General features: G+C 40.9%; 1 protein-coding gene across 2 annotated transcripts in view; it reads left to right on the top strand.

Annotated features, from left to right (window-relative positions):
* The window catches only part of SOAT1 (sterol O-acyltransferase 1), a 124,603-nt gene that overhangs the window by 66,923 nt on the left and 35,352 nt on the right, over positions 1 to 22,328 (top strand). For both annotated transcript variants that reach the window (XM_073593071.1, XM_073593070.1), the window contains exons 7-12: positions 5,835 to 6,114; positions 8,885 to 8,963; positions 9,634 to 9,715; positions 9,952 to 9,997; positions 12,049 to 12,178; positions 18,924 to 19,021. In XM_073593071.1, the coding sequence (XP_073449172.1) occupies positions 5,835 to 6,114; positions 8,885 to 8,963; positions 9,634 to 9,715; positions 9,952 to 9,997; positions 12,049 to 12,178; positions 18,924 to 19,021 (715 nt within the window). The remainder of the gene's footprint in view (positions 1 to 5,834; positions 6,115 to 8,884; positions 8,964 to 9,633; positions 9,716 to 9,951; positions 9,998 to 12,048; positions 12,179 to 18,923; positions 19,022 to 22,328) is intronic.

Below are 22,328 nucleotides of genomic sequence, written 5' to 3'. Positions count from 1 at the left end.
ATCATTCGCTGAAAGAGCTGAACATTTTTTTCAAAAGTAATTTTTTTTTTCAAAAATGAATTTTTTTAAATCAAAAATGATTTTTTTTTCTTCAAAAATGATTTTTTTTTTCAAAGGTAATTTTTTTTTTCAAAGGTAATTTTTTTTTTCAAAGGTAATTTTTTTTTTCAAAGGTAATTTTTTTTTTCAAAAGAATTTTTTTATTTCAAAAATAATTTTTTTTTCGAAATTATTATTTTTTTTAAAGTAATTTTTTTTTCAAAAATATTTTTTTTTTCAAATATTTTTTTTTCAAAAATAATTTTTTTTTTAAAAGTAATTTTTTTTTCAAAAATTTTTTTTTTTTCAAAAATTATTTTTTTACTTTTTTCAAAAATTATTTTTTTTTTCAAAAATATTTTTTTTTTTTACATGGGGCGGTCATAATGTTTTGGCTGATCATGGGGTGGTCATAATGTTTTGGCTGATCATGGGGTTGTCAGCTTTTGTCACTTCCCACTCTAGTTTTGAACATTTCACCATTCATTCCTATGGGACCAATTTCGCCGCAAAAACGTCATTTCGTGGACCATTCGGCAAAACATTCCACAAAGTAATAACACACCAATCGGGAACAATCCGCTCGTTTCGGTATATTATTTGTCTCTGTAGTGTGAAAACTGTGGGAGGAGTCTACAAGCATTATCAAGTCTAGCAGATGAAGTCACATGCATTTGGGGTGTCTCAGCATCTTGTGTTTACAACCACTGTTTCCTAGCAACGCGCATGCCCTGTTTATGCTTCCCAAATACTGCTTCATCAAAACTGCCCCATCAGAATTACCCCATCAAAACTGCCCCATCATATTCCTCTATTATAAATCAGTACATGGTGTGTCTGTCCCCTCCCTCGGGCTCTGTAATCAGCTGAGATGCTCCAACCACCTTCCCCCCTGTGTATAACAGAAGCTTTGGTAACCATGGCAACAAAACAAACACTAACAGTACACTCTGATTAATGGCTAAAATTTCCTGAAATGACCTCTAAACAAATGGCCGTATTTTAAAAACTATACATCCTACAGCGAAGATCTTTATATTGTGAGAATCACAAGACCCAGACCTAGATTTTGATGTATAGTATGTCTCTGAATTATTAAAAATGAAGGCACAGTCGCAGTTTAGAAATTGCCCTTCAAATTTGGAGGGGGCTAGAGTGTAGTTTCAATGAATGTCAATGGACGGCGTGAGTTGCAAACAAATGGTCATATTGTGAAAACTATCAGGACTATGGCTTAGCCGTGGACATGTTTAGTGGCAGCAGGGATAGCTGAACGTTTTGATATAAGATTTGTGTAGGTGGGCTTGAAAATGAGGGAGTGGCGGCAGTTTAGAAATCATGTTCTGATTTTCCAGCTTTTGTCATCTCCCACTCTAGTTTCCCCATTCATTCCTATGGGACCAATTTCGCCGCAAAAACGACGATATTTCGTGAACCATTCGGCGAAACGTTCCACAAAGTAATAGCACACCATTCGGGAACAATCCGCACGTTTCGGTATATTACTTGTCTATGTAGTGTAAAAACTGTGGGAGGAGTTAGGGTGGTAAATTTGGCTATAATAATAAGAACTAGAAAAGGTACAATTTCTGGGGAAATTGTGAAAGTGTTCTTGCCTCTACAACTGGAGTGGGCGGAGTAACTGGGTGGGGTGGAGTGGCTTGAGTAACTGTGAAAAGTGTTAAAAAGCTTAATATTTTAAAAAGTATAAATAGTAGTAAAAAAGTTCCATCATTCGCTGAAAGAGCTGAACATTTTTTTCAAAAGTAATTTTTTTTTTCAAAAATGAATTTTTTTTAATCAAAAATGATTTTTTTTTCTTCAAAAATGATTTTTTTTTTCAAAAGTAATTTTTTTTTCAAAGGTAATTTTTTTTTTCAAAAATGAATTTTTTTATTTCAAAAATAATTTTTTTTTCGAAATTATTATTTTTTTTAAAAGAAATTTTTTTTTCAAAAATATTTTTTTTTTCAAAAATGATTTTTTTTTTTCCAAAAATTATTTTTTTACTTTTTTCAAAATTTTTTTTTTTTCAAAAATATTTTTTTTTTTACATGGGGCGGTCATAATGTTTTGGCTGATCATGGGGTGGTCATAATGTTTTGGCTGATCATGGGGTTGTCAGCTTTTGTCACCTCCCACTCTAGTTTTGAACATTTCGCCATTCATTCCTATGGGACCAATTTCGCCGCAAAAACGTCATTTCGTGGACCATTCGGCAAAACATTCCACAAAGTAATAGCACACCATTCGGGAACAATCCGCACGTTTCGGTATATTACTTGTCTATGTAGTGTAAAAACTGTGGGAGGAGTTAGGGTGGTAAATTTGGCTATAATAATAAGAATAATATATATGTGAGATAACAGTAAGTGGTCTTGCTATGCAAGAACACTTAATAATTAAGTGTTCTTGCATAGCAAGACCACTTACTGTTATCTCACATATATATTATTCTTATTATTATAGCCAAATTTACCACCCTAACTCCTCCCACAGTTTTTACACTACATAGACAAGTAATATACCGAAACGTGCGGATTGTTCCCGAATGGTGTGCTATTACTTTGTGGAACGTTTCGCCGAATGGTTCACGAAATATCGTCGTTTTTGCGGAGAAATTGGTCCCATAGGAATGAATGGGGAAACTAGAGTGGGAGATGACAAAAGCTGGAAAATCAGAACATGATTTCTAAACTGCCGCCACTCCCTCATTTTCAAGCCCACCTACACAAATCTTATATCAAAACGTTCAGCTAACCCTGCTGCCACTAAACATGTCCACGGCTAAGCCATAGTCCTGATAGTTTTCACAATATGACCATTTGTTTGTAACTCATGCCGTCCATTGACATTCATTGAAACTACACTCTAGCCCCCTCCAAATTTGAAGGGCAATTTCTAAACTGCGACTGTGCCTTCATTTTTAATATTTCAGAGACATACTATACATCAAAATCTAGGTCTGGGTCTTGTGATTCTCACAATATAAAGATCTTCGCTGTAGGATGTATAGTTTTTAAAATACGGCCATTTGTTTAGAGGTCATTTCAGGAAATTTTAGCCATTAATCAGAGTGTACTGTTAGTGTTTGTTTTGTTGCCATGGTTACCAAAGCTTCTGTTATAAACAGGGGGGAAGGTGGCTGGAGCATCTCAGCTGATTACAGAGCCCGGGGGAGGGGACAGACACACCATGTACTGATTTATAATAGAGGAATATGATGGGGCAGTTTTGATGGGGTAATTCTGATGGGGCAGTTTTGATGAAGTAGTATTTGGGAAGCATAAACAGGGCATGAGCGTTGCTAGGAAACAGTGGTTGTAAACACAAGATGCTGAGACACCCCAAATGCATGTGACTTCATCTGCTAGACTTGATAATGCTTGTAGACTCCTCCCACAGTTTTCACACTACAGGGACAAATAATATACCGAAACAAGCGGATTGTTCCCGATTGGCGTGTTATTACTTTGTGGAATGTTTTGCCGAATGGTCCACGAAATGACGTTTTTGCGGCGAAATTGGTCCCATAGGAATGAATGGCGAAATGTTCAAAACTAGAGTGGGAAGTGACAAAAGCTGACAACCCCATGATCAGCCAAAACATTATGACCACCCCATGATCAGCCAAAACATTATGACCGCCCCATGTAAAAAAAAAAATATTTTTGAAAAAAAAAAATCATTTTTGAAAAAAGTAAAAAAAATAATTTTTGAAAAAAAAAAAAATCATTTTTGAAAAAAAAAAAATATATATTTTTGAAAAAAAAATATTTTTGAAAAAAAAAATATTTTTGAAAAAAAAAAATATTTTTGAAAAAAAAATTTCTTTTGAAAAAAATATTTTTGAAAAAAAAAAATATTTTTGAAAAAAAAAAATTATTTTTGAAAAAAAAATTACTTTAAAAAAAATAATAATTTCGAAAAAAAAAATTATTTTTGAAATAAAAAAATTCATTTTTGAAAAAAAAAATTACCTTTGAAAAAAAAAATCATTTTTGAAGAAAAAAAAATCATTTTTGATTAAAAAAAATTCATTTTTGAAAAAAAAATTACTTTTGAAAAAAATGTTCAGCTCTTTCAGCGAATGATGGAACTTTTTAGTACTATTTATACTTTTTAAAATATTAAGCTTTTTAACACTTTTCACAGTTACTCAAGCCACTCCACCCCACCCAGTTACTCCGCCCACTCCAGTTGTAGAGGCAAGAACACTTTCACAATTTCCCCAGAAATTGTACCTTTTCTAGTATATATGTGAGATAACAGTAAGTGGTCTTGCTATGCAAGAACACTTAATTACAGTCTCCAGATAAGACTGGTAATGAGACAAGGTGAAAGAGACGAGGGCCCTGCTAGTATGAATGTACAATTTTTAGAAGGTGGAGAAACAGACACGAGGTACAGAAGCCGTAATACTGTACTGCAAATATTTGAAGACCCAAGGGAGAAGATCTGATTATTGAGACCGAAGGGCTACTGCTAACCTCCATGAAATATAATTAGCTTGCAGTGCCTAGTGCTAACTTTATTTTTATTTCTTTGTACTTGATTTTCCATAGCAGAAAATTTACAGACACAAATGTAAATGTACGTTGATGTCAGGTAGTTTTTCTGTAACGTTGTTGTAACCATTGAGTGATAATGCGCAGTTATCTGATTAATCAGATTTTGCCTCACAAAAGACTTGTTTCTATGAGCTATCACACATTTCCTTGGCTAAGCCTGATTTTACATTTACTCTGCTGTGGCCCTGGCCAAGTGTATTTCAAACAGTCTGTGCAAGCCTTTCCCGTTAATAGTACGAAAGACCTTGATTGTGTCATTTTTCATTCTGATAAAATAGGATTTCATAAAAGGCAATAATATATCTGTTCTGGACATTTTATAGAGGGTAACCCTATCCTCATATTAAATAGTGGTTACAAATTAATAGGAACTACTGAAGTAGGTAACATACACTAAAAGATACTCTTTTCAGATAACTGTTTTAAACACTTGCGTAGGTATCACATTAATATTACTTTTGTACTTGTATGGTTGCTGTCAATGACAGACGGTGAGGAGAGATCACGGGGTGGGGTCATGCTGCGCTTTGTGTGTGTGTGTGTCAATGTGGACACCCAGCGTGGTTTGGGATCGAGCCTGCATGAGCGCCCCCATAGCAAGTGGCTTGCTCTGGGGACACTCAGAAGGGGAGAGGAGCCAGGAGTGCCTGAGGAGGACCCCAGAAGAGTAGGGTCGGGGCTGCTCTGTGCAATGGTTTTTCAATTTTTTTTTTTTAATAAAATAACAAACCTTTTATATGGTATTGCACAGAATAGCCTGATCTTCCTCTTCTCATGTCCCCCGACGACTCTTTTGGCTCCTCCTTTTCTTTGTGTGGCCCCATAGTAAGCTGTTTGCTATGGAAGCACACGGTGTCTGCTCGCTCCTGAGCTGTGTGTCTATGGATCCATGCCCCCATTTCCTCATGACTGCATTTGATTTCTCCTGCTGCCGTTCGAGTCCCTGTGTGAAGCGAAAGAGAAGGAGGAAAAAAGATGCCGTTTTGCACAGCGCTGCATCTCTTCCACTTCACATAGGGAAGGGGGAGGCTAGAGAGCTGAAAAAAGTTTTTTTTTTACCTTCTTGCATTAAGGTAAAAAAACATTTTTATCTTTTTTAGTAGTACTTTAAGTGTAACAAACCTTCTGCCTTTTAGAAACCCTTTAACACCTGTTTAGACCAGCTAGGTGAAGCTGTGTGTGGAATCTGCTCTAATCCTTTTTTTTTTTTTTTTTGTCTTTTAGACTTGTCCTGGAGTTTGATCTCTTGGAATACGCCTTTGGCAAATTCCCAATTGTTTTCTCTACGTGGTTATGCATGTTCTTGGGCACGTTGATCATTCCATATGTACTTTTGTCGATGTGGGCCCAGGGATACAAGACCTCTTCTCATCGCAAACTCCGCACTTTGCTTTATGGAACCCTATATATGACATTCCAGATGGGTCTTGGTTTCTGTCCAGCATACATAGTTCTGCAGCACAACTTACCCCCAGCATCCCGGTTCGTTGTCATTTTGGAACAGGTGATTTTGTTTTACTACAACTTAATGTGGGAGATTTACTAAAACTTTTTCACATAATCTGGTGCAGCTGTGCATAGTAACCAATCAGCCATAGGTTTTATTGTCAAAGCTTAATTGAACAAGGTGATTGGTTATCACCAGATTCTGTGTGCAATATTTTTAGTAAATCTCCCCCAATGCATTGCTCATTTGATTCTTGGGTCCCTTGCACTCTGATTTTCTTTTTTAGATTTCCTTTTCTTCTGTTCTTGCCCTCCTGCTTGTGTGCACAAACAAATGTGGGGAAAGGACCCACTTTGTTGTTCATCTAGGGGCAAACTGCAGTTTCTCCTTCCAAAAAAAATTCAAGATAAATCTAATTTAATTAGCACACACAATATACATTTTGCACAATAAAAACTTGACAATTAAAACAGCCGAGGTCTCGGTCATACCAACACTCACATACCAAGCCGGCTGACAAAAGACACAGTAATGCAGTTAACATCAAGGGTCAGAGAGAAAATAATAAGAGCTCTGCGCTTAGGATATAACTATGGTTGCAGCCTCCCCTAATAGACTCCCATAAGGGGCTATAATAAAAGTGGTAAATGCAAATGGGGTAAGTGGCGCTACCTAGGCCAAACAATGGTAACTCAATCCCTTAATGTGTAACAAAACAGGTGTATAATGCAGCACCCAAGGGGTGCTAAACTGCACTGAGTAAACCCTCAGGTGGGGGTTTAACATAAGCCTACTATAGTGTGACATAAAATGTGTAATTAATAAAAACACATAGGTGTAAAAAAGCACATCTACCTTCACGAGTGAATAAATAAAAAATAATAATTGATTACAAACACAATACCAAATCCCACAGGTGAAAGTGTATATGTTTCGAAACCCAACGAAATAGTCCAACCAAAGAACTTGTGATCAAAAATATTATGCAAACTAAAAAAATTATGTGACTGTTCATCAAGTATGCACGTCAAAAAATAGTCCAATCAAATAAAACAAAAAAGGTGCAACCAAAAAAAATGATCAAAAAAATGCAGTGTTGCTGCAACAAATGCAGGAAATTTCTGAGTGACAAGGTGATCAGGTAATCAGGTGACTCTTGTGCTCCCCCTTGTGGGTCCCCACTCAGCAGCTCCAATTACCCCTGCAGGGATAGTTAGCATGTAGGAATAACCAGGCGTTCCGTCCCTTGATGGCTCCTCCAGCCGGTTCCCCAGATCAGGATGCCCAAGGTTCCCTTTGTTGAATCCAGCGTTTCACAAATGCAGTTCCAAGAAATCCTCTGGTACAATCCCAATGGTAAATCCTCATAAGGAAGAGATCTGGCCTCCCATAGTGTAGTATAAATGGTTTAATTTATTAAAAAAAAACGAATAAAAACAAGCGTCCCATACAATGGGTAAAAAACCTCTGAAGAATCTACAGTCTATGATGAGCACAGTAGTAGCCAGGGGACGGTAAGCAGCATGCGCTCCAACTGCGTTCCAGAAGTGAAGTGACGTGGGTGCGTGACTCCACCTTGCGCATTTTGTAATTGACGTCTTCTGAGGCGGCGCCGCCTCAGAAGACATTAATTACGAAACGCGCAAGTGGAGTCACTTTTTTTGTGATTTGTAAAGGTTTTTTTTTTAAAATCACAAACATGTCATACTTGCCTGCTCTGTGCAAGGGTTTTGCACAAACTGGCCCTGATCCTCCTTTTCTGGGGTCCCCTGGTGGCACTCCTGGCTCCTCCTCTTCATTGGGTGCCCCACATAGAGTTGCTTACCATGGGGGCACCCAATGAGGAACTGAGACAGTGGCTGGAGCTGCTGTGCTTGTCCCCATTGCTGGAACAATCGGGTTCAGGTGGGGGGTTCTGGGGGCTAGCTGCAGCACAGAAGGTTTTTCACCTTAATGCATATAATGCATTAAGGTGAAAAACCATGAGGGTTTACAACTCCTTTAATGCATTCTCTGCATTTAATGCAAAAAAACCTTTTAGGTTCAGCTATGTGTCCCCCTAAATATTTACCTGAGCCTGATCTCAGCCCAGCGTTGTGCCCGAGAGCAGCTGCACTCTCTCTCTCCTTCCTCACTGGAGCCATTGGCTCCTGCTTCTGTCAATGAAATACAGTGACGAAGGAGAAGAGGGCGGGGCCAAGCCACACTGTGTGTCATTAAGCATGTTTGTTATTTAAAAAAAAATAGATAGATCAATCGATATCACTTTAATGCACACTATCCAGCAATATGTGTTCACTATTTAACTCTCTATTAGGAGCCCAGAAATGACCAGGTATGTGGCAGCATTGGTGTTTGCTGATTGGCCCTGGGGTTGCAACTTGGGGTCAGGTAGAGAGTTTCAACTAGATTGACTCGCAACTTACCCAGGGCATCATTCCCTCACTCTCAGTGGGTAAATGGAGATGCAGGAGAGCATGTTGTAAACCTCTAAGAATTTTTAAATGTGCACTGTACTTTAAGACTACATTTTCATATTTCCTATTGAGAGTAAAAGGGGCGCTGTAATTGCTGACCTCTTCCTAGGAATGCTAGTTGTCTGCCTGTCGTGCAGCTAGCTGCTGGGTTTTTAGTACTGACTCATAGTAAACAGCAGCCAGTAGAGGCCTGATCTGCATACTTGTTTCAGGTCATTGGCTTGAAATATCTTGAAACCAGAACATTGTTATGACAGCCAGACAATAAACATTTCAGAAAGTGGTCAATAGAAGCTGCCAAAACGCAAAAGAAGTGTTAGGAAGTTAATTTACTTCTAATGTCTTTTCAGATTCGGCTGATAATGAAATCGCACTCATTCATAAGAGAAAATATCCCTCGGATCTTCTCTTTTGCCAAGGAGAAGGCATGTGAGTAATAAGGTCATCCAGTGTCTACAGTTAGAGACCACCTTATCCTGCTTTTCCTACAGCCTGGTAAAAAGATAAACCTGGATCATTTTAGTGTCTAAAGTTAGAGACCTTCTTATCCTGCTTTTGTTTCAGCTTGACAAAAAATATAAACCTGGAGAAAAGAATTGGATAATTAAAATAAAAATAAAAGAAATAATGAAAAGGGATCAAAATGTGACCAATCAGGATTTATCTTTTGCTCTCTGAGAAATTAAACAAATAATCGGATTGATTACTTTTTATTAGAGATGCTTCCTATACTCATTTCAAAGTTTAATGAGTAAAGTCAGAGATACAATTGTTTAATTTGCAAACATTTGTTAGACAAAACCAGATAGTTAATATTGACATTTTTATTTTAAATATTACTTTATAATTGTACTAGTTCCCAAAGCCCAGTAGCAGTTTTTCAGTCTCCTAAGCTTTTCGTGGAGGGGTTAGTGTTACGGTAGAACATTGCACTGTATGCCATAATCCGCTCACTAAAATGTTGGGTATCATCATATTTAGCCTTTAGCGTCATTGCATTTGACACGCCTGTGTTATATGCTTTGTATGGAGAACAGCTCTTCTCTGTTTACCAGTATAGGAGCTGTGTCAATATTTTTTTTGTCTCCTTCCAATTTAGCTGTTGCTCCAGTCCCACAAGTTACGCAATACCTGTATTTCCTGTTTGCTCCAACTCTGATCTACAGAGACAGTTATCCAAGGTAAATTTCTCAATTTTGTTTAGCTGTACTATGTGACCTGTGTCTAAAAGTAACACTGTGACCCTTATGTGATAACCTTTTGCCTATAAATAACAAACCATTTTGTACTGAGATGTTCACAGTTTTGTTTAGTGTTTGTAGTTTTTTCAACTACATCATTTTTTCTACTATGTAGTAAGTATATAGCATTCTTCATATACATTTATTGAGCTTGGTTTTTGCTTCTTACCTTTTAGGAATCCATCCATAAGATGGGGCTATGTTGCAACCAAATTTCTTCAGGTAAATGGCTCTTTCTATAATGTATTAAAGTGTGTGGTGCAACTACCCTGTCAGTCTATAATCACATGTATAGCCAATACCTGTGCCTGACCACAGTCGCAACCGCTATCCAACATTCCTTTATAAAACAGGTCGACAGCATGATATATCAAATATAAAAATTCCTTCTTTTTTTTTTTTTTTTTTTTCAATCTGTAAAGCAGGGGGGCAATACAAAAACTGATGAGTTTCAGCCCTACTGGGCCTTAGTCATAAGTTATGACTAAGGACCAGTAGGGCTAAAACACCTCAACATTTTTTTATTGTTCCCCTGCTTTATGGATTGAAATAAAGAAGACTTTTTATATTTGATATACTATGCTGCTGGCCTGTTTTATGAAAAATGTCTTTCTGTATTAAAGCAGAACTGAACTCAAAAAAATCTTCCCGTTAAATGGTAGTAATAAATAAAATGACTTGTGGGCTCAGTTTTCTTTGCCTGGGAAAGCTGCACAACATTGTGTGAATTGCCTATAACTTGTTTGTCACCTGTACTGAGCGTGTATCTTTTTCTCTGGCTAGTATGCTGGAATGAGGTCTTGATGCTGGGGGTATTTGGGCAGTCACTCCATTGATATGAGGAGTTTTGAAGATAAAACCAAGCAGTCATCAGCTATTCCAGCAGTGGCACCATGATCAGTCATGGGAATTCACTGACCTGCAGGTAGTGGGTAGGTGCTATTCTAGGAAGAGGACACTGCAGTGCAAACCATTTAAAAATTTGGATTTTTTTTAAAGGATGACTTTTTAATGGTAACTGCAAGTTTTTTCATTATTAAAACCTACTTATAGATCAAGCTTTGTCTTGCGTTTTTGCAGTAGACCTTTTACTAGTGGCTGGATTCAATTCCGCTGTACACAGGCAAAGAGACTCTGATCTCCTTTGCCTTCTGTGTAGCAACATGAAAAGCCGTCACCCAACCCCTAGCTTTCATGTGCCTCAAAGGTATTTTTTTCGGAGCCAGCTGATGGTGAAATCGGGTATTATGGTTCATCCTTTCTAAAGCTGTAGTACAGTATATGAGTAATGTTCTAGATCAAGTAACCTATGGTAGTGCAGCAAGCAGTGTAACCATTAGCAGAACAAAAGCTTCACTGATACCTGCTAGTGTATTAGAATAGGATTTTAATATTGGCTCGAAATTCCTTTTTTTATAATGAGAATAATTTAGTGGTTTCTTTAGGTATATTAAGAGGCTTTGATCCAATTTGTTCTCTGTGTTTATTAAACTTTGAATCTGGCTATGACATTCCAGAATTAATGTAAATAGCCACTGTCTCAGTGAACTTAATAAAGTAATAGACATTCTTGATGTACCGTAGCTTTATTTTATTTTTTAAGATGGTTAATTAGAAAAAAAGTGTAAACCCAGGCAAATCAACTAAGCATATGAGGAATTCGTTCGTAAGCAGAGGTTACCTTTTCTTTAGTGAAAAATGATCAGACCGCTAAAGTTTTTTTTTTTTTTTTTTTTTTTTTTATATGCAGATTATGGCATCCTCCTTGGGCTCTCTATTTAAAGTTACAGATGACCTCATTGACCTTTATAGAGTAGTGAGAAATATTCCTATTTGGGACAAAGACAGTAATAAGAATCAGACTGACGTTTTAACCCTGCCCAGCTCTATTCAAAACTTAAAAAAGAACTCTAGCGATTTTTTTTTTTTTTTTGCTTTATATGTAATAATATAGCATTTTTTTTTTAACTGGCTGCCATGTTTTTATGTACATGAATATGCTTGTAATAGAAGCATACCACAGTGTATGCATGCATGTCTGCATAACTAATAGGGCTCTCAGTTTTACAATTCTATGTTGTCTCCAATTGCTACCTTTTTATTGTAGAATAGGTATGATTTTTGGGTACTATTGAATATTTACAGCTAGCTGGTAAATATGTAGGCATTTAATGTATTTTTTGGTAAATGTGCTCTGGGCCTATATATCACATGGCTATCCTAGTTAAAATTGTTTTGTCGTTAAAATCTTTTCCTTTATCCATGTTGTTTAGGTGCTTGGTTGCCTCTTCTATGCTTACTACGTCTTTGTCCGACTCTGCATTCCACTTTTCCACAACATGAGCCAGGAGCCTTTTAGCCTGAAGGTTCTTGTCCTCTGTATTTTCAACTCTATCCTTCCAGGTATGTTTCAGCCACCTGTCACTTTTGTGGTTGTTTTGTTTGCCTAATTTGCTCATTTTATTTTTGCTAATTTTAAATAAAGCAAGTAACTATATGTAAAGTGCAGTAACCCATAGCAACTAGTTTTCCTGTCTGTGATCTCTCTTCAGTAAACTGCATATTGTCATTGCTTTCTGCTATACTGTGCTAATTATAAAGCATGTCAACCTTAAAAAAAAATGTAATACATTTTCAGCTTACTGGTGCTTGGCTGTGGTGGCTGCAATCGTTTTCTTTCAAGCTTTTTTTCTTTCTTTTTATTTTCTTCTTTAGAACAGCGCTGTCATCCTAGGCCAAGGTCTAAAGAACATCTCCCACTCTCATTTCAATTACAGAGTGAGAAGGTGATCTGTAGTTCACATAAGATGAGCTGGGAAAGATGATAAACTTTGTTTGAGATTTCAGTTTAGTGCAATGTTAGCAGAAATCAAGATTTGTAACTGGATAAATGGGATTTTTTTTTGCATTTGTGGAAAATGTACATACACTGAAAAAATGCAGCCACCGCACGTAAAGGACTGGCAAACTGCAATATGCTACTTTTTGTTGGGTTTAGATATACTCTAAAAGACAACAATCAACTATAGCAAACTATGGGCAAAGTAATTGTTGTAAGCACCCCTGGTATTGTCATAATTTCTTTCTCGAACATCACGGGACACAGAGCCACAGTAATTACTGATGGGTTATATAGGTATCACTGGTGATTGGACACTGGCACACCCTATCAGGAAGTTCAACCCCCTATATAATCCCTCCCCCTTGCAGGGATACCTCAGTTTTTACGCCAGTGTTTTAGGTGATGGACGTGTAAAGATGTCCTGTGCTGAGCTCCAAAGGGAATATCCTAAGATCCTATACTGGGGCAAGCCAGGCGAACCGGATCCATTCAAAGTGTCTTTTCATGGCCGAATTGAATGGTACCCGGGCCTCGTGTCCGAAGAAACGAGGTTTTACCCGTAACGCTTCTCTTTTTAGAGAGCTGGACCCCGCAGATCAGAAAATGGCTTTAAACTTCCTAATTTCTGGCGAGGTGCTTTACGGTCCCAGAACTGTTGGATCCCCCTATTCGTAGGGGGCCCCAGTCTCTGACGGTTTTTTCAAACGGAGCCCACTGTGAGAGGTGAAGATTGGGTCTGTGTAAACAGCACCCTGCAGCCGGATAAGGTAAGAGGAGATTCCACAGAATTTTTGAGTTCTAGTGGCTTTTCTCCTTTAAGGTAAATGCATGCTATGCCTATTGTGACCACCGGGGCTGCCAAGAGCACAAACCTGCACATGCTGACTGTCTGTCTCAGGTGTTTTCATCGCTGATTATGTCCCAGCGTCTCAAGCAGGCTGCAAACAGGTAAGGTGGAAGGGGGGATTTCTCATGTTTGAATGTTCCCCCCCAGGCTAGAGAGGGGCCACAGGGGTCTAGAAAGTGGTTATACCACCCGGGCTCTGCGGCCTAATGGCCACCATCTCTGAAGATAGCCATTCAGGCAGATCTTGTTACCAGCCTCCCCCCCCCCATCCCCAGCCTTTCTCCAGAAGCATGACAGGAGAGTCGGCAGTGCGGGAAGCGCTCGTTTTTTTCAAAACTCGAGGGGGGGAGGGTGGTAGAGGAGGGGGCGGGACGTCAGCACAGAGTGCTTAGACTCCCACTCAGGCCAGCTGCAGGCTATTAAAGGCACTCTGTACAGGTGCACTCAGCCTTCTGAGAGACACAGAGCTGACGGTCGCATGTAAGGTGGGACACAGGCATTCTCCTAGGCAGCATTTACTGAAGTAACACCAGACTGAGCATTGGGTAGCAAGGCTTTTAGCCAGACTACATCGCTCAGCGGGCAGTGTTCATTTGTATACCTCACACCTTGTTGCTTTGCACTATGGGTAGAGGAGGTTCAAGCACCCCAGGAACCAGAGACACTAGGGGATTTTCGTTCAGGTTCTGAGGGCCCCCTGTCGGCTGCATCCTCCCCCCCTAAAGATGGGCCAGGGACGGCTAGCCGGGGAGAGCCATCGGGGTCAGGGGCTACACCTGCCTCTGGCACTTCAGCCCCTGTATATATTACACAAGAGGTTTTTTCCTCAACCATTAATGGTCGAGAGGAAAGATTAATGGCCGTGATTACGTCTTCACTCAGTGGAAGAAAATGCACTAGGCTTTCCTCTGTTCCCCAAGACCCTCAGACAGAGGAGCTCTGGGATAAAGGAGATGAATCCCTTTCAGAGGTTCAGGATGGGACGGATGATTCCTCTTCGGGGGAATCAGGTGGAGAGGGACCCTCTGCGACTTCCCAAGAGGAGAAAGTCTTAGTGCAGATCCTCACTGGATTGGTCCGCTCCACATTTAAGTTGCCCATACCTGAAACTGCTAAAGAATCCTCTTCTGCTTTGGGGTCACTGAAACCTTTCCAAGCAGCACATGCTTTTCCTGTTCATACTTTACTTGAAAAGCTCATTTATTCTGAGTGGGATCACCCAGACAAACGTTTTTTTCCGCCGAGAAAGTTTTCAACACTTTATCCGATGGAAGAAAAGTTTATTAAAATGTGGGGAATACCGGCTATTGATGCCGCCATTTCCTCCGTAAATAATAGCCTGACTTGTCCTGTAGACAATGCTCAGATGCTCAGGGATCCTGTAGATAAAAGGATGGAATCCCTATTGAAGGATGTTTTCTCCCTAGCAGGATCAGTGGCCCAACCTGCAGTAGCAGCGATTGGAGTCTGTCAATACTTAAGAGACCATGTTAAGCAGGTCATCAAAGTATTACCTGAACAGCAGGCCCAGGGGTTTGCTAACCTTCCAGCGGCCTTATGCTTTGTGGTTGACCCCATTAGAGATTCTATCGTGCAAACCTCCCGTCTTTCACTGGGGTTGGTGCATATACGTAGAATCCTATGGTTGAAAAATTGGTCAGCCGAAGCACCATGTAAGAAGCTACTGGCTGGGTTTCCATTTCGTGGTGCAAGGTTGTTTGGAGAGGACTTTGATAACCATATCAAGAGAATCTCTTGTGGGAAAAGCACTCTCTTACCTGTCAAGAAGAAGAGTAAGCGTCCCTCTTTCAAACTGACTCTTTCCCCAGCGCCGGGGGCTTCTGCCTCCAGGCAGTCTCGACGGCCGCCTCCATCGGGGTCCAGAGACAAGAATCAACCCCAGGGACAAAAGAAGTCCTGGGGAAAGAAGCCTACTAGGCAAAACACTAAGACCTCTGCATGAGGGGGCGCCCCCGCTCACTCGAGTGGGGGGAAGACTGCGACAGTTCTCAGCTCTGGCACGAGGACTTCCAGGACAGATGGGTAATCTCCACGGTAACCTTAGGGTACAAGCTGGAGTTTCAGGAATTCCCTTCTCCTCGGTTCCTCAGATCAAATGTTCCCAGAGACCCAGAGAAGAAGCAGTCGCTCCTTCTAGCGTTAGAGCGACTTTTGTCGCAGGAGGTTATTATGATAGTTCCCGCAAAGGACCAGGGATTGGGCTTCTATTCCAACCTTTTTACGGTCCAAAAGCCAAATGGGGATGTCAGGCCCATTTTGGACTTAAGGGATCTGAACCGATTCCTAAGGATTCAATCCTTCCGCATGGAATCAATTCGAACAGTAGTTCCCACCCTGCAGGGAGGAGAATTTCTGGCATCAATAGACATCAGAGATGCATATCTGCATGTGCCCATTTTTCCTGCTCACCAGAAGTTTCTGCGCTTCGAGGTAGGAGGGCGCTATTTCCAGTTTGTGGCTCTGCCTTTCGGGATAGCCACTGCACCTCGAGTGTTCACAAAGATCTTGGCTCCTCCTCTGGCCAGATTAAGGGCTCAGGGTATAGCTGTCATAGCATACCTAGACGACCTGCTCTTGATAGACCGGTCGGTAGCCTCTTTGAATGGAAACTTGAGGACCACGGTCAGGTATCTAGAACACCTGGGTTGGATCCTCAACTTAGAAAAGTCTTTCCTAAAACCAGTAAGAAGACTGGAGTATTTAGGTCTGATTATAGATACAAGCCAGGAGAAAATATTTCTACCCCAGGCAAAGATCACTGCTTTGAGAGAGCTGATTCTGACAGTAAGGACCAAGAAGGGTCCCTCAGTCCGCCTTTGTATGAGGCTACTAGGGAAGATGGTGTCTTCATTCGAAGCAGTTCCCTATGCTCAGTTTCACTCAAGAATGCTGCAACACAGTATTCTGTCGACCTGGAACAAGAAGGTTCAGGCATTAGACTTTCCGATGCACCTGTCGCATGCGGTGCGTCAGAGCCTCAATTGGTGGCTCATACCCGAAAACCTGCAGAAGGGGAAATCCTTTCTACCAGTTACCTGGACGGTGGTAACAACAGATGCCAGTCTGTCAGGTTGGGGAGCAGTTCTGGAACAGGCTGCGGTCCAAGGGGTATGGTCCAAGACAGAGAGGACCTTACCCATCAACATTCTGGAGATCCGGGCGATACATCTAGCTCTAAAGGCCTGGACTATCAGGCTACAGGGTTGTCCGGTCAGGATCCAGTCCGACAATGCCACAGCAGTGGCTTATGTCAATCATCAGGGAGGCACCCGGAGCCGAGCTGCTCAAAAAGAGGTGAACCAGATCTTAGTCTGGGCAGAGATGCATGTGCCATGCATATCGGCAGTTTTCATCCCGGGAATAGAGAATTGGCAGGCGGACTATCTAAGTCGCCAGCAGTTACTTCCAGGGGAATGGTCTCTGCATCCCGACGTCTTTTGGGCCATATGCCAAAGATGGGGGGTTCCAGATGTAGATCTCTTTGCATCCCGATTCAACAAAAAGATAGACAGACAGATTTGTGGCAAGGACAAAAGATCCTCTTGCATGCGGGACGGATGCGTTGGTGATTCCGTGGCATCGGTTCTCACTGATTTACGCATTCCCGCCTATTCTGCTACTACCACGACTCCTTCGCAGGATCAGGCAGGAAAGGAAGTCGGTACTTCTGGTGGCCCCCGTTTGGCCCAGAAGGACTTGGTATGCAGAAATAGTAAGGATGACAGTAGGTTCCCCGTGGACACTACCGGTACGCCCAGACCTGTTATCTCAAGGTCCAGTGTTCCATCCTGCCTTACAAACGCTAAATTTGACGGTTTGGCTATTGAGACCCACGTTCTGAAGAGTCGTGGGCTCTCAGGTCCTGTCATATCTACCTTGATTAATGCAAGGAAGCCAGCTTCCAGGATGATTTATCATAGAGTCTGGAAGGCTTATATAACCTGGTGTGAATCCAGAGGTTGGCATCCCAGGAAATATGTCATAGGTAGAATCCTTGATTTTCTACAGATGGGATTAGAGATGAAGCTGGCCTTGAGTACCATCAAGGGCCAGGTCTCTGCTTTATCAGTATTATTTCAGCGGCCACTTGCTTCACATTCTTTGGTCCGAAACTTTATGCAGGGGGTGATGCGTCTTAATCCTCCGGTTAAAGCGCCCCTAAACCCCTGGGACTTGAATTTGGTCCTGGCTGTGTTACAGAAACGGCCTTTTGAACCAATAAGTCAGATTCCTTTGGTCTTGTTGACAAGGAAATTAATTTTTCTGGTGGCCATCTCTTCTGCTAGAAGAGTATCAGAATTAGCAGCTCTTTCCTGTAAGGAGCCTTATTTGATTATACACAAGGATAGAGTGGTACTACGCCCTCATCCTAGTTTTTTACCGAAGGTGGTTTCTGATTTTCATTTAAACCAAGACATTGTTCTACCTTCCTTTTTTCCAGATCCCTGTTCCCCGGAAGAGAGATCTCTACATTCGTTGGATGTAGTAAGAGCAGTTAAGGCCTATCTGGGGGCAACTGCTCAGATCCGCAAGACGGATGTTTTGTTTGTGCTGCCAGAGGGTCCCAATAGAGGACAGGCAGCGTCAAAAGCTACCATTTCTAAATGGATTCGACAGTTGATCATTCAAGCTTATGGTTTGAAACAGAAGATTCCTCCGTTTCAGATCAGGGCACATTCCACAAGGGCTATTGGTGCTTCTTGGGCAGTGCATCACCAGGCCTCTATGGCTCAAATCTGCAAGGCCGCAACCTGGTCTTCAGTTCATACATTCACCAGATTCTATCAGGTGGATGTGAGAAGGCATGAGGATATCGCCTTTGGGCGTAGTGTGCTGCAGGCAGCGGTACAGGGTCCTCAGGTCTGATTGCACCCTACTTGGTCGTGGTTCCCCCCCTCAGGTAGCATTGCTCTGGGACATCCCATCAGTAATTACTGTGGCTCTGTGTCCCGTGATGTTCGAGAAAGAAAATAGGATTTTTTAAAACAGCTTACCTGTAAAATCCTTTTCTTTCGAAGGACATCATGGGACACAGAGGTCCCGCCCCTCTTCTAATACACTATATTGCTTGGCTACAAAACTGAGGTATCCCTGCAAGGGGGAGGGATTATATAGGGGGTTGAACTTCCTGATAGGGTGTGCCAGTGTCCAATCACCAGTGATACCTATATAACCCATCAGTAATTACTGTGGCTCTGTGTCCCGTGATGTCCTTCGAAAGAAAAGGATTTTACAGGTAAGCTGTTTTAAAAAATCCTATTTTTGTCCTTAATTGAAATAATGGCATTTGGAAAAAATTAATTTTATATACAGAATACTAGGTTTTTAAATATTCACATAGTTATCAGAAAACAATATTTTTGGTAGTAGTGGTTACATTTAAACAGTATGTATGTTTTGTGTGTTATTGATTCTTAGTTTGCCCCATCTGTTTTTAGGTGTATTGATTCTTTTCCTGGCCTTCTTCGCTTTCCTGCATTGTTGGCTCAATGCATTTGCTGAGATGCTTCGCTTCGCTGACCGGATGTTCTACAAGGTACTGATTCTCTACCTTACCTGTAGGGGACCACCATCCCCCACTTTGAAGCCCCCCCCCCCAACAGTATGTTTTGGTTCATTTTTTTTTGTTTTGACCTTTTTCTAAATTCACGAAACAGTCCTCTGATGGTGCATGGTCCTAGATGATGGAGAGACTGATGGCATCCCATAATGGCCTTCACTCAGTGCCTTTCCTCAGTCTTTTGGGTCGAGTGACTCTTGACGACATTCAACCTAGAAGAGTGAGGAAATCCTTTTGGAAAAGAAGAGGTACTGTGGGGGACCGCTTTGGATGGATGAATATTACACTCAATGCTGCTTCAAAAAAATAAAATAAGGTTTCAAAAATGTAGCGGGGCTTAGTTGGGCTTTATGAGGAACATAAGGCCTCTTGCACACTGCAGCTTGAAAATGCTCAGTACAGCTTATTTTTTTTTACTGAGCTAAAATACAGCCCATTAATTGTAAACAAGCGCTGTGTATTCTTCAGTAAAAAAAAAAAAAAAAAAAAAGAAAAGTCTGCCTTTTTAGTCAGTAATTTACACTTCATGCGCAGATTCCCACATGTTTGTGCACAGATTTGTCCAGTGACATTGTCAGTCCATAAAACGAGCAAATTTGCACAATCGGATAAGCGCGAAAAAAAAAAAAAAAAAAAAAGAAAGTCTGAAAACGTACATGCTCAAACAGGAGTATCATGTGCAAGGGGCCTAAACAACCTAATGGAGGTCAATTTGGGCAATGTAATAATGTCCCAATTATGATTCTAAATAAGTGTTGTGTGTTTTGGGTTTTTTTTTTTTTTCTTTTTTCTTCTCTAAGGGACACAGAACTAAAGGGGTAAACCAGGTTTAACCTTTTACCGCTGCAAACATATAGGGGGTTGTGTTGGAAGAGAACCTCCAGCTTGGTAACGTTTACATCATCTGCGTTTTCACAGGCTGGAAATGTATTTGCTTATAGCCATTTGGCACCCAGGACTAATGAGCTGCTGATCACATATAGCAGGCCACTGCAGCTTTGTTTGCATCCCAGCAATGAGATCCAGGACTTCTCAGTTTTTGTTCAGCACAAAGGGGAAACACAGCAAGGGGGTAAAAAAGTATTTGATCCTCTGCTGATTTTTTTAGGTTTGCCCACTGACAAAGAACTGACCAGTCTATCATTTTCATTGGTAGGTTTATTTTAACAGTGAGAGACAGAAGAACAACAAAAAAACCCAGAAAAACGCATTTCAAAAAAGTTATAAATTGATTTGCATTTTAATGAGTGAAATATGTATCTGACCTTTTCACAAAACATGACTTGGTATTTGGTGGCAAAACCCTTGTTGACAATCATAGAGGTCAGACGTTTCTTGTAGTTGGCCATCAGGTTTGCACACATCTCAGGAGGGATTTTGTCCTACTCCTTTGGGCAGATCCTCTCCAAGTTATTAAGGTTTCGAGGCTGACGTTTGGTAACTCGAACCTTTAGCTCCCTCCACACATTTTCTATGGGATTAAGGTCTGAAGACTGGCTGGGCCACTCCAAGACCTTAATGTGTTTCTTCTTGAGCCACTCATTTGTTGCCTTGGCCGTGTGTTTTGGGTCATTGTCATGCTGGAATACTCATCCACGACCTATTTTCAATACCTTGGGTGAGGGAAGGAGGTTCTCACCCAAGATTTGACGGTACAGGGCCCTGTCCATGGTCCCTGTTGATGCAGTAAAATTGTCCTGTCCCCTTAGCAGAAAAACACCCCCAAAGCATAATGTTTCCACCTCCGTGTTTGGTGGGGATGGTGTTCTTTGGGTCATGGGCAGCATTCCTCCTCCTCTAAAGACGGCGAGTTGAGTTGATGCCAAAGAGCTTGATTTTGGTCTCATCTGACCACAACACTTTTTACCCAGTTCTCCTCTGAATCATTCAGGTGTTCATTAGAAAACTTCAGACGGGTCTGTACATGTGCTTTTTTTTTTAATAAGGTGGACCTTGTGGGCACTGCAGGATTTTAGCCCTTCGCGGCTTAGTGTGTTACCAATTGTTTTTTTTTTACGACTATGGTCCCAGCTGCCTTGAGATCATTGACAAGATTCTCCTGTGTAGTTCTGGGCTGATTCCTCACCGTTCTCATGATCATTGAAACTCCACGAGGGGAGAACTTGTATGGATCCCCAGACTGAGGGAGATTGACAGTTATATTGTGTTTCTTCCATTTGCGAATAATTGCACCAACTGTTGTTACCCTCTCACCAAGCTGCTTGGCGATGGTCTTGTAGCCCATTCCAGTCTTGTGTAGGTCTACAATCTTGTCCCTGACATTCATGGACAGCTATTTGGTCTTGGCCATGGTGGAGAGATTGGAATCTGATTGCTTCTGTGGACAGGTGTCTTTTATACAGGTAACAAGCTGAGATTGGGAGTACTCCCTTTAAGAGTGCTCTTAATCTCACCTCGATACCTCCTATAGGAGACACCTGGGAGCCAGAAAATTGTTGATTGATAGGGATCAAATACCGTACTTATTTCACTCATTAAAAGGCAAATCAATTTATAACTTTTTTTGAAATGTGTTTTTCTTGATATTTTTGTTTTTGTCTCACTGTTAAAATAAACCTACCATTAAAATTCTAGACTGATCATTTCTTTGTCCGTGGGCAAATGTACAAAATCAGCAGGGGAACAAATACTTTTTTTTCCCTCACTGTAAGTGCCGGTTCACACAGGGGTGGCACAACTTGCAGGTCGACTCACCAAGGCGACCTGCACACGACTTCAGCGGCGACTAGCAAAACGACTTCTGTATAGAAGTCAGTGCAAGTCGCCTGAAGTCGCCCCAAAAATACTACAGGAACCTTTTTCTAAGTCGAAGCGACTTGCGTCGCTCCTATTAGAACAGTTTCGTAGTACAGAACGGGACGCGACTTGTCAGGCGACTGACAAGTCGCCCCTGTGTGAACCGGGGCTAAGGGGTCTGTTAGACCCTGATGTCTTATTTAAGAGCACCTGCATTTGCCTGTAAACTCTCACAAGGTGCCCAACCCCCCCCCCCCATCATCCATGCATACACACAAAAAAAATGTTAGGCTAGATTTACACATTTACAGATTTATTACTGTACCTGCTTCATGTTATATTGTGTCACAGAAGCCTGTTCATTATGAATAGGCTGCCAACATACTGCAATACAGGCAAAAACGTACAGGGTCCATTTCTACTCATTGGATGGCTGCCACAGTGCTTTTGTTTAGGGGCAAGTCATTAAGGGTGACATGAATACTTCATCTAGACCCCATTTCAGTAGTGGTTGGTTGCAATGAAG

The sequence above is a fragment of the Aquarana catesbeiana genome, linkage group LG07 (assembly GCF_042186555.1).
Source record: "Aquarana catesbeiana isolate 2022-GZ linkage group LG07, ASM4218655v1, whole genome shotgun sequence".
Lineage (NCBI taxonomy): Eukaryota > Metazoa > Chordata > Amphibia > Anura > Ranidae > Aquarana > Aquarana catesbeiana.
Note: the sequence above shows the minus strand (reverse complement) of the source record. Positions and strands in the feature narration are given on the sequence as shown.